Consider the following 14,958-nt stretch of genomic DNA (forward strand, 5'->3'; position numbering starts at 1 on the left):
GGGGGGGGGGAATTGGAGGGAGAGATGAACCATGAGAGACTATGGACTCTGAGAAACAAACAGGGTTTTAGAGGGGAGGGGGGAGGGGGGATTGGTTAGCCCGGTGATGTGTATTAAGGAGGGCACATACTGCATGGAGCACTGGGTGTTATACAAAAACAATGGATCGTGGATCACCACATCAAAAACCAATGATGTATTGTATGGTGACTAACATAACATAATAAAATTAAAATTTTTGTAGATCCTGTAAGGCAAGGGTCCAACTCCATTCTTTTGTGTGTGTAAATCCAGTTTCCCAAACATCATTTGTTGAAATGACTTTTCTTGCCCCATTAGTCTTTCCACCCTTGTCAAAAATCATTTGACTATCCATGCAAGGGTTTTTCTTAGGCTCTTGATTCTATTCCATTGGTTTATATGTCTGTCTTTATGACAGTACCACACTGTTTTGACTATTGTAGCTTTGTACTAAGTTTTGAAATCAGGAAGTATGGGGCCCACAGCTTTATTCTTTTTCTTTTCTTTTTTTTTTTTTTTAAAGATTTTATTTATTCATCTGCGACACAGAGATAGAGAGAGAGAGAGAATGAACAGGGGGAGAGCAGAGGGAGAGGGAGAAGCAGGCTCCCTGCTGAGCCAGGAGCCCAATGTGGGGCTCGATCCCAGGACCCTGGGATCATGACCTGAGCTAAAGGCAGAGGCTTAACCATCTGAGCCACCCAGGCGCCCCAGCTTTATTCTTTTTCAAGATTTTTTTGATTATTCAGGTTCCTTTGAAATGCCATATGAATTTTAGGATGGGCTTTTCTATTTCTGTAAAAAAAAAAAAAAAATGCCTTTGAGATTTTGACTGCAATTGCACTGAATCTGTATATCACAGCATTATGAAGTCTTCCAATCCATGTGCACAAGATGACTTTCCATTTATTTGTGTCTTACCCCAGCAGGGTTTTGTAGTTTTCACTGTACAAGTCTTTCACGTCTTGATTAAGTTTATTCCTAATTATTTTATTCTCTTTGATGCTATAGTGAATGAAATTGTTTTCTTAATTTCCTTTTTGGATTGTTCATTGTTAGTGTGTAGAAATGTAACCGATTTTTCTGTGTTGAATTTTTAATACTATTTAAAAATGCTTATATACTAATGTAACATTTTTAAAGAAGGTACAAAATGGGTATTAAGGAGGGCACGTGTTGTGATGAGCACTGTGTGTTATATGCAACTAATGAATCGTTGGACATAATAAAACATTTTTAAAAATTGAAAAAAATTAATTAATTTTAAAAACTGTATACATAGAAAAATCCCAATTTAATTAGAACAAAAATAACATATATGCACACATGTATATATATAACCTATGAAGAATATCCTCTGGAATTCTGCTGAGTGATTGCTTGATGAGTTTTTTCTTTGTTTCTGTGTTTTCTAAGATCTCTACATGAGCATGTATTACTTACATAACCAGGAAACAACAAAAAGAATAATAAATATTTTTTAAAGGTAGATAAGGCAATGCAGCACTCAGATCCCCCTTCGAGGAAAGACTTGGTGCCCAGCTATGGGCAATGTGGCCTGTAGAGAGCCTCCAGCTTCATGGTCTAGATCAGCTGCAGAGAGCCACCTCACCTGAGGTCATGCCCTTCCTGTAGACAGCCTACACCTGGTAACAGAGCATGGCAGAAGCATAATGGCCAGCCATTTAGCCTGACAAGTGACACTCAGACAGGCAAAGCTTGCTCCAGTGTTCACTGCCAGGTGAGGCTTTGTCAGCCCAGATCACAACTTGCCCAGTCCTCTTTTGCCCAATCCCACTTCCTCCTTCTTCCCTTCATGGGTGGTCACTGATTGTGTTGGGGGGAGACCCCACAACCACCCCAAGTTTGATGATTCATCAGGAGGATTCACAACACTCAGCCTATAGTCATTCTCACAGCTATGATTTATTACAGGGAGAAGATACAGAGCAAACTCAGCATAGGGAAAAGGCACATGGGGTTAAATCCTGAAGAAAGCAGAAGCAAGCTTCCAGAGTCCTCTCCCAAGGCCATCACACAAGACTTGTTTAGTTCCTCCAGCAATGGGTGTAACAACACAGCAAAGCTCATGACAGACAGTGCCCAGGGCTTTTATCCAGGACTGGTCACTTAGGCACCCTCTCCCTAGCATGTACCAAAGTTCCAGACTCCCAGAATGAAAGCAGGCCTTAAAAATAAAATATATTGTTTATAATATATTTATATTTATAATATAATAGCTTCAGCACAGTGAGCCACTCTTATCAGTTTGGGGAATGGTGGCAACTGTCCTGAAATCCAAGTTTGCAGACATTGACCAAGGGCTAACCTTGCAAGCAGGCCTTTCTAAGGAGGGCAATCTCAGGCCAGATATATTAACTCTTTTCTGCATGCTGGTAAACATATTATACTCTAAACTCTGTCTCGGGGCGCCTGGGTGGCTCAGTTGGTTAAGCCTTCCGCTCAGGTCATGATCCTGGAGTCCCTGGATCGAGTCCCGCATCGGGCTCCCTGCTTGGCGGGGAGCCTGCTTCTCCCTCTGACCCTCCCCCCTCTCATGTGCTCTCTGTCTCTCTCATTCTCTCTGTCTCAAATAAATAAATAAAATCTTTAAAAAAAATAAATAAATAAATAAATAAATAAATAAACAAATAAACTCTGTCTCAGCATCTGCTTCTAGAGAAGCCCATCTGCTACTAGTTTAATTAGGAATGACTGTAGATTATGAGAACATTAAATGTATTACTTAGGGGCTAGAAGACAACAAAAGCAGTCCTCATTCCTTTAGTAACAATGAAGGCTGTAGTCAAGGTTAAATTTTTCTCACAGACCAACAAGGCCAACCTGACCCTCAAGAGAGTCAAAGCCAAGTTAAGTCAGAAACAGGAGCTTTGGTCCAGACATTTATTGGAACCTGAATCAAAGAGTAATGCCACATATGACTTTTTCGGCTATTGATCAATCAACCTTGGTCCAAAGATGCTGTTATCAAATACGGTCAGGGAACCAGATCTGTTCCCATATTTGAATATCCTCCTGATTCTAAATATTACATTTTAATTAACACCAAAATGACACGCAAATTCTCCATATGTGCTGGAAATAGCCCTCTTTGCCCTGATATGTATACCTACTGGATAAGGGAAAAAAACCAATACACTGTATAAACATGAATAGCATTGCACCGAGGATACGTTAAAATATTGATGGAAAGGAAACAAAAAATCTGTGTCTAAAGAGAACAAAGGAGATATTGATTAGCAATTTGTTTTCAAGATTCCTCTTTCATAGAAGGCAAGGGCTTTTTTTTTTTTTTTCCAGCTTTAGCAAGAAGAATGGGGAGATACAAGGAATTAATGGCATCTGGTCACCAAAAACACACTAGTCCCTAGGCTAGGTGCATGTAATGGGTTTAATTGTGTCTTCCAAAAAGATATGCTGAAGTCTTAACCCCCAGTACCTATAAATGTGACCATATTTGGAAATAAGGTCTTTGCAAATGTAATCAAATTGAGTTCATATTGGATTAGGGTGGGTCCTAAATCTAATGAATGTTCCTTATAAAGACAGGGAAATGTGGAGACAGATTCACACAGAGAGGTCCATGTGGCCATGGAGGCAGAGATTGGAGTGATGTAGGTACAACCAAGGAAGGATTTCCAGGAGCCACCAGAAGCTAGGAAGAGGCAAGGCTTCTTCTCTAAAGCCATCAAAGGGAGCACAGCTCTGCCAACACCTTAATTTCAGACCTCTAGCCTTCAGAACTGTGACAGAATAAGATTCTGTTATTCTAAGCTCCCCAGTTTGTGATGATTTGTTAGGGCAGCCCCAGAAAACTAATATGGTATGATATATGCTTTGCATCATTCAATCTTCAGCAATCCTGTGGGGGATGTATTATCTCCATTCTATTGATAGGTAAATGTAGATGGAAAGAGATTAAATAATCAAAGTCCATAACTAAAAAACCAGAGCTAGCCCTGTTTGACTCCAAAGTCCATGCTCTCCATCCATTAGATCACACTGCTTTTATCCAGGGAGTTGTGTGGTTTTCTAAAAACATTTTTAGTCCCAACCTCCCACACCATGGTAGAAGTTACCTGCCTGACTGATGAGAACCAGAAACAAAGACTAGGACAGAATTATACACAGGCAGGGTCCCACTGTACTGTAAAAGGTAGAAACAGATCTTTCTATCTCCTTCTGTTGGTCTTCTCCTTTTCTACTTCATGAAGTAGAACTGGTCAACTGGGTCAGGCCACCATGCTTGTCTTCTTCTTACCACCTCCACCTTCTCTGAATCTCCACCTGAAGTCTTGCCCTCCTTCGGCCATTCACATGGCCAAGAGAATTTGAAGAGTAGAGGCGATGTGGCAGGTCATGGGAACAGGACCTGACACCGATGCAGGAATGAATGCCTGTTATCTAGGAAGAGGGCAAAGGTAGGGCAAGCTCTACAGATCCCGCCATCTTTCTCCCTTCTCTCTTGCAATCCCTACTTTCTGCTACCAAGTGATAAGTGCATGTAGGTAGAGATTGCCTGCTAGGGGCAGGTCCACTCACAACTCCCACTTTCTTCTTTCAATCCTCAGTATCAGTGTTGCTAAATTAAGCTAGGTCTTGCTCACCTGACCTGCCCAAAATGCCTCTGCTCTTCAAATTTCCTCCTCCATGTAAATGGCCAAAGGAGAGTAAGGTCTTAAGATGCAGCTTTATGGGAAGAGGGAGGCTCCATATAATCACTACCACCTTTGTCATCATCATCACTTTCACCATGATCATCACCATAATGACTATCATCATCCTCACCATCACATCACCATCATCACCATCACTATCATCATCACCATCATCCTCATCATCACCATCATCATCACCACCACCATCATCATAGCTGACATGTACTGAGCAGACACTAAGTGCCAGAGTGGTTCCAAGTGCTTTACATGCATTAATCCATTTAATTCTCACAATACCATAAAATGGGCACTGTTTTAGTCTACATTTTACAAATTAGAATGCAAAAGTACTAAGAAGTTAAATAAATGGCCCAAGATCACAGAGCTAGTCAATAGTGAACTTGGGATTCACACCCAGCTGTCCGGGCTAGTAGCCCTCATACCACAGCTGCCTCTCTGGGGCTCGGGCTCTGGCCTGGCCTTTTACCAGGAGCCCTGCATTGGGTCATCAGGGTCTTGGGCCACTGTGAACAGTGATTCCTATTCTGAGTATACAGCTCACTCTGCTGGACTGACTGGTAGGGCAGGATTTTAAAAATCTCCCAGTGTCTGGCCAAAAGTTTTTACAATCCATTCCTCAAAACTATTCTTAACCATCAATATCTTTACTGAACTTCTGCCAGAGGCCAGGCCTTACTCCTTTTTTAGTCTTTGAAACAATACTTTAAACTCAGAATTCTTATATCCATTTTATATGTGCAGATACAAAGCTTTGCTATAACTGTGTTTGCTAAAACTCTGTATTTAAGTGGAGAGTTTCCTGAAACTCTCTCTTTAAGTGGGCTACCAGGGTTAACTCTGCACTTGGATGTGGTGGTAAACTTTCTTGATATCTAGTTTATTCAGTGAGCCCAGGGCTGCGTGCTGGAAAGACAAGGGGGTATTTTAGAAAGTTAAATCCAGCTACTTCGTGACATCAGCCTGGAGGAGGACAAACTGGATGTGACAGCTAAGGAAGAGAGGATGAGGACATGAAACAAGGCTGCAGAAAGCAGTAGAACATGCTAGTAAAGACTGAGACTCTACTTGGGGGTTCAGCTCTCAGCTCTACCCCCTACCACACCGTGGGACCCTGGGCCTCCCCTTCTATAAGCTGCAATTTCCCATCTGTAAAATGAGGATTAAAATAGTGCTTATGGTTCCTTGCTAAGTTAAACACAGAATTACCATACAACCCAGTAATCTGGTCCTGGGTGTATACTCCAAAGAACAGAAAACAGGTGTTCAAATAAAAATCTGTACCTGAATCTTCACAGGGGCACTATTCACAATAGCCAGAAGATGGGGCAAGCCCAGAGGTCCACCACCTGATGAAGAGATAAAGAAAATGTGGTCCACCCATACCAATAGGAATGAAGTACCAATAAACGCGACAACATGGATGGACCTCGAAAATATCATGCTAAGGAAAGAAGCTGGACACAAAAGGCCACATTGCATTACATGAAATGGCCGGAACAGGCAAATCTATAGAGACAGAAGGCAAATTAGTGGTTGCCAGAGAAAAGCCATAAAAAGGAATAAGGAGGGGAGAATGGAAAGCAACTACTCAATGGGAAGAGTTCCCTTTTGGGGTGATGAAAATGTTCCAGACCTAGACAGTGGTGCTGTCTGCTCAACACTGAACATACTAAATGTCAATAATGGTAAATTTCATGTGTGTGTCCTTTACTACACACACAAGATAGGGCCTACTAGCTAGGGATGCAGGACACAGAGATCAGTCAGTAAATCTGAGCTATTACTGCTACTTCTGGCAGGCTGGAGGGAAAGGTAGAAATTAGGGGAATATTTAGGTGACAGAGTCCACAGGACACAGTGACTGAGCATGGAACAAATGTGTGGGATGCCAGAGATAGGGGCCAAAAATGTCCCTGGATGTCTCACTTGAGAGGCTGGGTGCTGGTGGGGCCCACGACCACAGGGACAGGTGCAGAAATTTAAGCACTTAGAGCACTAGAAATCAGCCCTGAGTTAATCATACTTCTGAGATTTCCTCCAGAAATCTTGCAGCCAAATTTCACTGATAATTATTATAAGTACAGATTTCAAAGAGCCTATTTACCATAAACTTCATTAACGAAAGAATAAGGAAAGAGAAGCGGCTCAGTGATCCCAGCCTCCTCATCCCCAGGCCCTAACTTTCCCGCTTGTCTCTGACAAAGAATCATGCGCTATTACCATCTCTTTAATCATGTATTAGGTGAGAGCAGATTCCTTTGATGAGTTCTATCACTGCATTTATGAAGAGCAATGCTGGACCAAAAAAAAAAAAAAAAAGCCTTTCAAAAGGAATGCTTTCAATGCTTATAATCCAACAGCAAATTATAAAAGCATGAGGAGTTGTTTATACAGTTTGACTTCAATTACGTAATAAATAAATTCATAGACTTATAGAAGCAAGAAGCCAACATGTTAACAATGGTCCTCCAGTGGTGGGATTATGAGGTAATGTTATTTTATTTTTCCAACTTTCTCTGTGAGTGTCTGCGTAATATAGAGGGGGCATTTACTCTAAATGTCCACAATGGACATATATTAAATCCTACCCACCTACCCCCAAAAGACAGAAAAAGTTTGGAGAAAAGAGAAGACCATACAGAATTTCTCTGGAAGGGATTTCAGGAGTAATTTAGTTGAAATCCTTCACTCTGAGCTAAAGATCCAAGAAGCAGAGGGGGTCAGTGACTTGTGGACTTTTGTCCCACAGCCCTTGAGGGCAGAGCCTCTGGGCTTCCCAGCTGGCAATTCTGAAAAGAGTGAGAGTTTAGGAGTAATCACTGGTAGAGGGAATCACACTTATTAATGTAGCTTTGCTAAAGTACCAGTCTCCTGAAGAAGTGGATTTGAGAACAAATTGCCCAGCATGACTCTTCGTTAACATAGTCATCAAGCTTCAGGACCCTGGCCAGTTCCCACAGCCTCTCCAGACCTGATTTTTTTTTTCACTCTCAAAGGAGAAAGTGAAACTAAATCATCTGTAAAGTCTCTTCCAGGGCAAAAATTCTATTCTGATGTCACAAAAATGTATTAAATGCCAACCAGGAAACTAATCTCAATGTAACAGACTGACAAGGCTTATCAGATGTCCCAATGTCGTGGGATCCCAGCCAAGGGTGTTACCAGCAAGCCTGGAGAAGGTTTAGGAATCAGAGGTGCAGAAGTTGGTCAGGCTCCTGCAGGATGTTGTCCAAAGCACAGGTAAGAAAAGAACAGCATATGCAAAACAGTGTGCAGTGTGGAAAACACAGGGACCCAGCAGCACCAGGAGATAGCAGCAGCCAACTTTTCTGATGGCTCCTGAATATTAACCCGAGGTAATTGGGCTTAATCCAGTAGGCAATAGGGAGTCCCTCCAGAAAGGGAAAAGCAAGCAGTTTTGTGTTTTAGAAAGATCACTACAGTGACAATGATGGGCTAGAGGAGAGTAGGGCTGGACAAGTAGGAGGCTGGTGCAGTGATCCATACAAGAGGTGACACAGGGAAGGTAGACGTGATGATGTGTGATTGCATACCTCCCATCTTCTGAGTGCAAGTCAACGAGCCATGAGATTCTGCGCAGTTACACGCTCCCTCTACTGTGCTCAAGGGTACACACTGTAAATTTCTGTGTTTGAGAAATTCTCATGTCGCATAGCTATCTAATGACACTTTCTTTTTGTTATTAATAGAAGCTCTTTATATATCAAAGACGTCAATCCTTTTTTATGTCTGTTACAAGTATTTTCCCAAATTTGTCACTTACCTTTCTTAATGTTGTTTTTAAACGTCAAGTTTTCAACTATTTGTGTACTCAAAGCCATGGTTTTCCTTCGTGGTTTTCTTCATATCATGCGATACTGACCTATATTTACCTTTTAGAAATTGTTTTACCGAGATTTTAATCTGATGAGGGAATTCATCTTTATTTTTCTTCCAAAAGATCCAGCCAGTTGCCCATAAATTTATGAGTGATACATTCTTTTCCCACTGATTTGAAATACCATTTTATTATATGGACATCTGTGTACATTCTCTATTCTGTCCCATTGGTCTGGCTTTTCTTGAGTTGCATACTGTATTAATGTAGCTTTATAATTCTTTAATATCTCCTAGGGCAAACCCTCCCACATTACTCTTCATTGTCACAATGTTCTCATCTAGTTTCAGAAATTTATGTTTTCAGGTGAAACTCTGATTAATTTGATCACCTATCTCCCCCCAAATCCTATTAAAATTATTATTGGAACTGCATTCTACATGAATTTGGGAGATGTAAGAGTTGGTTTAAATGTCTCTCTCTTGATTAGATCCAAGATCCTTGTTCTCTGGGTCCCTGCTCCGGCGCCCAGCCCTTTCGAGGGCATATGGGATCAACACAAGAAGTTGTGGGGAGCTCCAACACAACCTGAACACCAATGTCCAGCACGTACGGTGTGATCTTTTTTTCCTCCCAGACTCTTCATGCAGCAGACAGAAAGGGCAAGAGGACTTCGTGATAACAAAATGGGAAGCAATTTCCTGGGGCCTTGCCTTCCTTGGCTGACACCTGCCAGTTTCACCCTCAGGAATGTAACAGAAAACAAAGGAGCTGATGGATGGGAGTCACGATTCACGATTATCACAAAACACCCGCAGAGGGGTGGTGTCTGCACGTGCATATAATAATAATAATAGCAAAGACAGCGGCTGACGTTTACTGAGCACTTACAAAACGCCAGGCACTGTGCTGAGTGCTTTACACATATCAATCCATTTACTTTGACGACCACCCTAGGAAGTGGGTACTATTATCACTCATTTCACAGCTAGGACACTGAGGCTCAGGGAGGTAAGGAACATACTCGCAGTCACATACAATTCAGTGGGCAGGCAAGGATTCAAAGCTAGGCCTTTGGTCCAAGAACTTGCTGTCCCCACAACACTGTAAGGCCATCACATTTATATACCTCATCTTCCCGCTCAGTGGTGATCTCCCTGAACGTGGTCCACAGCGCAGGGTCACCTGGACCAGGGGCTGTAGGGCTGAAATCCAACCCAGTTCTCCATTGCCAAACTGTGCGTCCAGGGGTCCGCGCCCCAGAGCGGGTACCTACTCCTGTTGCCCTTGAAGACAATGTGTGGGTGGGAGGCTGCCCCGAAGACCAGGGTGTGGCCCATCTCCAGCCACATGAGAGGGCCTGGGGCATGGGGGAAGGGTTCATAAATATCAATTAAGTGAACGTTCTCTGACTTCTATTACAACCACGCAGCAACCAGACACCTACGCCACCTCGAAGCAATCACCGGCATTAATGACAATCAACAATCAGCTCAGTCAAGGGATATTTACCTATTGAGTACCACTCAGAATGTAAGGCACAGAACGGGGCACAAGGATGAAGCGGACATGGCCCCACCCTCCAGGAGGGCACAGACCAGCCAGGAGGATAGCTGCCACCTGTCTTCCTGAATCCCCCGCCCTCCCCCCACCATAAATCCTCCCTTTGTTATAGCCAGACCTGGATTTTGTTTCCATCTCTTTGGGGCAGAGATTCAGCTCCCCAGGAGGTGGTGTGGCCCACTGCCCAACAACAGGGCTCTGGAGCCAAAGTGCCTGTGTTCAAATCCTGGTTCCAACCCCTATGAGGGAAGCACACACACAGCACGCCCAAGACTGCTATCCTCTGAGAGGCCAGCATGCAAGGCGGGGTCTTGGCTGGCATCTAGAAACTTGGATTTCGGGAGGGTTCCCACCATTCCCTGATAAGAGTGGCTCACTGCACCTAAGCTGTCGTGCAAACAACGCAGTTTACACTGAACACACTGCTCCCAGGAGTCTGGAACCCTGGTATGTGCCACGCAGAGGATGCCGTGTGCCCAGCCCCCAGTAAAAACCCTGGTGCTGGTCTCTGATGAGCTGTGCTGTCACACTCACTGCTGGACAACTCTGTGCATCCTGTGTGACTCCCACCGGGAGAGGACTCTGGAAGCTGAGGGCTGATGTCTTGCAGACTTCGCCCCGTGCACCTCTGCCCTTTGCTGATTTTACTCTGCATCCTTCTCAGTAATAAATCAGCCATGAGTATGACTATACATGGAGTCCTGTGTGTCCTCCTAGTCAATCACTGAGCCTGGGAGTGGTGCTGGGAATCCTGACACACTAGCTGGGTGACCTCGGGCAAATTACTTGGCCTATGGGTGCCTTGGTTTCCCCATCTATGAAATGAAGGTGATTTAAAAATAGAATCTACCCCCAGGATTGCAGTGAAGACCACACAATTCAGCGTATGTCAATTGCTTAATGTCTGGCCCCAGCAGGTGCTGAGCAATGCAAAGAGCACTTACAAGGTGAAGAAACACCTTCTTGCCCAGATGGAGGGGCCATCCAGGCAACTACCCCGACAGCCTCTGGCTACACTGGGGGACCCCACACTACACGGTGGTCTGCGCTCCCAAGGCCAGCAGTCGCCCCCTCCCTTTGGCTCTGAGGACAGCCAGACACCAACACACCAGAGGCAGAAAAAGACACACTGGGGGGCACCAGGGGGCCGTCCAGCTCAAGTCTTCGCTCTTACCTTTATCTTTTCTTCTGCTGTTATGGTGAAAAGGGCTTTTAGCTGGGTTCTGTTCTAGAAGAAGAAAAGAGAAAAGAAAACACTTTTGTCAACAGGTGTTGGGGCCTGACACAGAGGGTATCATTTTGTGTATCTGCAACCCACGGTGTGTGGAGCTGCAGTAGGCCTTTGATTGTTGGGGGCCGGGGCTTGTGGGGGTCTGAAAGTCCCTCCAGGGGGTAAGGTCCGTGGACTTGCAGGGCCTCCTTCTCTCCTGGACGCTTGTGTGAATCCAAACACCAGTTTCCCTAATTGGCGAGAAAGCATGGGCCATGTGCCCTCTGGTGAAACGCCAGGGTTTGGGGTCAGCCAGACGGGGGCTGAGGATGGACTCCAAAGCTCAGCAGCTACTCGACAGAGCAGCCAACCGCTCGACCTTTCTGGCATGCTTCTTTCAGGAAAGGTGCAGACAACAGCGAGCGGGGGCTCTGCTGAGGCCACCTCCCAATGTGATGTGCCCCTCCCCTAAGTCCCAGCGCCCCATGGGTCTGTTCCTCCTGCCTTCAAACCTCCTCTGCTCTACGGGAAACGGAAGAGTGTTAGGCCAGCTATCTGTCCAAGCACGCAAGAAGATGCCCCGCAAGAACACACATCGTCCCAGGGACGCAGGCAGAAGATCTGGCAACTGAAAGGCAGTACAATGCCGTGGTTAGACCCGGCCTGCCTCGGCTCACACCTGGCCCCATCGCTCACCAGCAGTCTGACTTCAGGCAAGGCATTGACTTCTCTGTGCCTCCATTTTCCCATCTGTAAAATGGGAATCCTATTCAACTCAGTACGGTTGCTGTGAGGATTAAATTAGCTAATCTAGAGTCTGGAAGTGTGCCTGGCACAGGGAGTGAGCCCTGAAAGTGTTCCTGCTGTCGGCCGTAGTCGGTGGTGGCCGTGGTGGTGTCCGTGTGTATAACCCGGCCTCGAGGCTTGGAGCGTGAAGTCCAGTGAGCGAGGCAACCCCTGTTCATTCCAACCCAGCCGCAGTCCATCCAAGGTGGAGCCCCGACCCGCGCCCCAGAGTTCTTACCATAACAGCGCTAGGGCAGCCCAAACCCATCATGGGCCAGCAGGACACCCTAGTGGAGGCTTCGAAAGGAAATAAAAACACCACAAGGCCCTTGTTTAGGGAGAAAAGGGAATTTTTTTAAAATATGAGTCTTTAAAGAAAAGACACGTATGAAGCAATCACCTGTCCCCTCCCATTTCTGGATTGTGTCTGTTTGGGGGTATTCACGATGCCCTATGAGTTTTGGGGTCCGGACCCAGACGCCTGAGGCTGCATTCAGAAGCCCACGTTCGATCAGGTTGTTCTATTCCCTTCTCTACCCCCGGGCCCCTCCTCCCTGTGTTTTCTGACACCCGAGGTCTAAGCAGAGAGAAGCTGTAAGTGTGCTATGAAGCTTGACCTCATCTCTTTGCAAACCGTAAATCCTCACCCCTGTGCTTACTACAGAAACTTCAAGGCTTGCAAAACATGCTTTAGATCACGGCCTGAAATCAGAAAATGCTGGCCAAGTGAAATCCAGGGATGGCTATGTGAGGTGAGCAGGACGTTTCCATAATACATTGTAAGAAACTGGACATGATTGCTCTAGGTCTTTCCCTCTGGACTATCCATCGTGTGGGGCCTATTTTGTCCAACCCTGTATGAATCTGGGGTACGCGTGCGTGTTTGAGAAAGCAGCCTCCAGACCCAGACACGATGCATGTCTGACAGTACCACCTCCGGCTAGACAATTCGTGAGCAGGAATGACAGCCTTCCCCCACCCCCACCTGCCGGGGATGTGTTCCCAGACCCCCAGAGGATGCCTGAAACCACAGACAGTCCCGAACCTTAGACACGCCATTCTGTACTATACATACATCCAGTTAAACTGATGAGTTAGGCACAGTAAGAGACTGAGGACAATAACTAAAAATAAAACAGAACAATTTTAACAGTGCACCGTGGTAAAAGCTGTGTGAATGCTCTCTCACTCGCCCTTCTGTTTGTGATGATCTGCGGGACAAAATGCCCCGTGATGAGACCAAGTGAGATGAAGGGCAAAGCATTGTGACATCGCCTGAGGCTGCTATTGACCTTCGGACCACGCATCAGGGGGACCTGTGCTTCCGGCCCACGGCCAGCCACAGGCAGCTCTTACTGTCTCCTCCATTACGCTCCTGCAATTCTAAAACGCCAGGAGAAGAGATCTGGGGGAGAATCTTCCTACTCCTCTCATCGTTGGCGTGGGGACGCTGAAGCCCAAAGACTCAGCGCTGATTCTGAAACGCAGCTGGGTAGTGGTTCCCAGGTGCTCCCGTGTCAGACGTCACCTCTCTACCGGGAGGACTCCATCCTGGTGGGCCCTTGCCTGTTTAAATAACTGTCACTGTTTCCCCTTTTGTCATATAAGACGTCTTGGGACCGACTGACAAGCAGAGCAAACTACTGTTCTCATGTGCAGACTCAGACTTGGGTCATTTTCAGCCCCACGTACACTTGACCTTCTACAGGTCATGGAGGAAAGCCCCAGTCACCGAGGGACGGTCAAGTCCAACCGGATGAAACAACGTGAGAACCAAGTACAGGAGCTCCTTGTCAACTCCCAGCACGTAATCACTCAGCAAGTACTGGCCTCCCAGGACTCATCTCTCTGGCAGGAACTAGGCTGAGGTGATGCTGCTGGTCGACCAGAGCCGGCACGCAGGCCAGTGAAGCTTGGAACTCTGGAATCTTCAGGAGGGCAGGTGTGCTGTTCATGTTCCATCTGCGGAACATCTGCCCCTGACGGTTTGGAAGGGGTAGGAAATCACAGGCCATTGCATACAGACACATCTCACGTCTCACACACCCCCACGGAAGACTGGAGACATTGCTAGAATCATTTCCTTTATGTAGATGAGACACCCGAGCTTCAGAGAAGTTAAAAACTAAACCTTGCCCAGGATTCATTAGTTTACTGATTTGTTCATTCATTTATTCAACAAATATTTACTGAGCATTTACTGTGCACGGCTCTATTTTTGGCACGGAGAACACAGGTGTCCATAGTAAAGATGAGGTCCCTGGTCTCCTGGGGCTAGCGGGGGTGGGGCTTCCTAGAGAAATAAAGCCAATATGACAGACAGGGGAGGCCCCAAGCAAAGGAACAGACGGGTGGCCCTGGAATGAGTGAGGAGCCCCTCCATCCCCCCACCATCCCCCACCTCCATCTCCCCACTAACCCCCACCTCCGTCCCACATCCACCCCACATCCATCCCCACATCCATCTCACCTCCATCCCCACCTCCACCCACACATCCATCTCACCTCCACCTCACATCCATCCCCCCTCCATCCCCCCTCCATCCCTCCCTCCATACCCCCCACCCACCTTCCCCAGGTGCTTCCAGGGTCTTGAGGTCCTAATGCTCAGGCATGAGGAGGTGGAGATTTTCTGTTTTGTGGAGGTTCTGAGTTTCCACCCTTGGTTTCTGACTGTCACCTTCTTCCCTTCTGATTTTAACTCACTTGGTTTCCCGTCCTCTGAAATTGGGATGGTATTTCTTCTGGGTGGTTTTATCTCTATTTTTGTATCCTTCTTTGTCCTCTGTTCCTTTGTCCCTAATTATTTTCTGAGACATTTGTCTCTTCTGACAGCTTGA

At 45.8% G+C, this 14,958-nt stretch overlaps 1 protein-coding gene across 7 annotated transcripts in view; it reads right to left on the minus strand.

The window, feature by feature from the left end:
• Positions 1 to 14,958, minus strand: part of EVC2 (EvC ciliary complex subunit 2) — a 124,793-nt gene that overhangs the window by 88,588 nt on the left and 21,247 nt on the right. For all 7 annotated transcript variants that reach the window (XR_014143104.1, XR_014143103.1, XM_081812643.1 and 4 more), the window contains exon 7: positions 11,297 to 11,350. Coding sequence is in view for 5 of the 7 variants with exons in the window: in XM_081812643.1 (XP_081668769.1) it covers positions 11,297 to 11,350 (54 nt within the window). In the remaining 2 variants the exon portion in view is untranslated. The remainder of the gene's footprint in view (positions 1 to 11,296; positions 11,351 to 14,958) is intronic.

This window comes from Leptonychotes weddellii, chromosome 2 (genome assembly GCF_054177405.1).
Source record: "Leptonychotes weddellii isolate Sample4059 chromosome 2, ASM5417740v2, whole genome shotgun sequence".
Taxonomy (NCBI): Eukaryota; Metazoa; Chordata; class Mammalia; order Carnivora; family Phocidae; genus Leptonychotes; species Leptonychotes weddellii.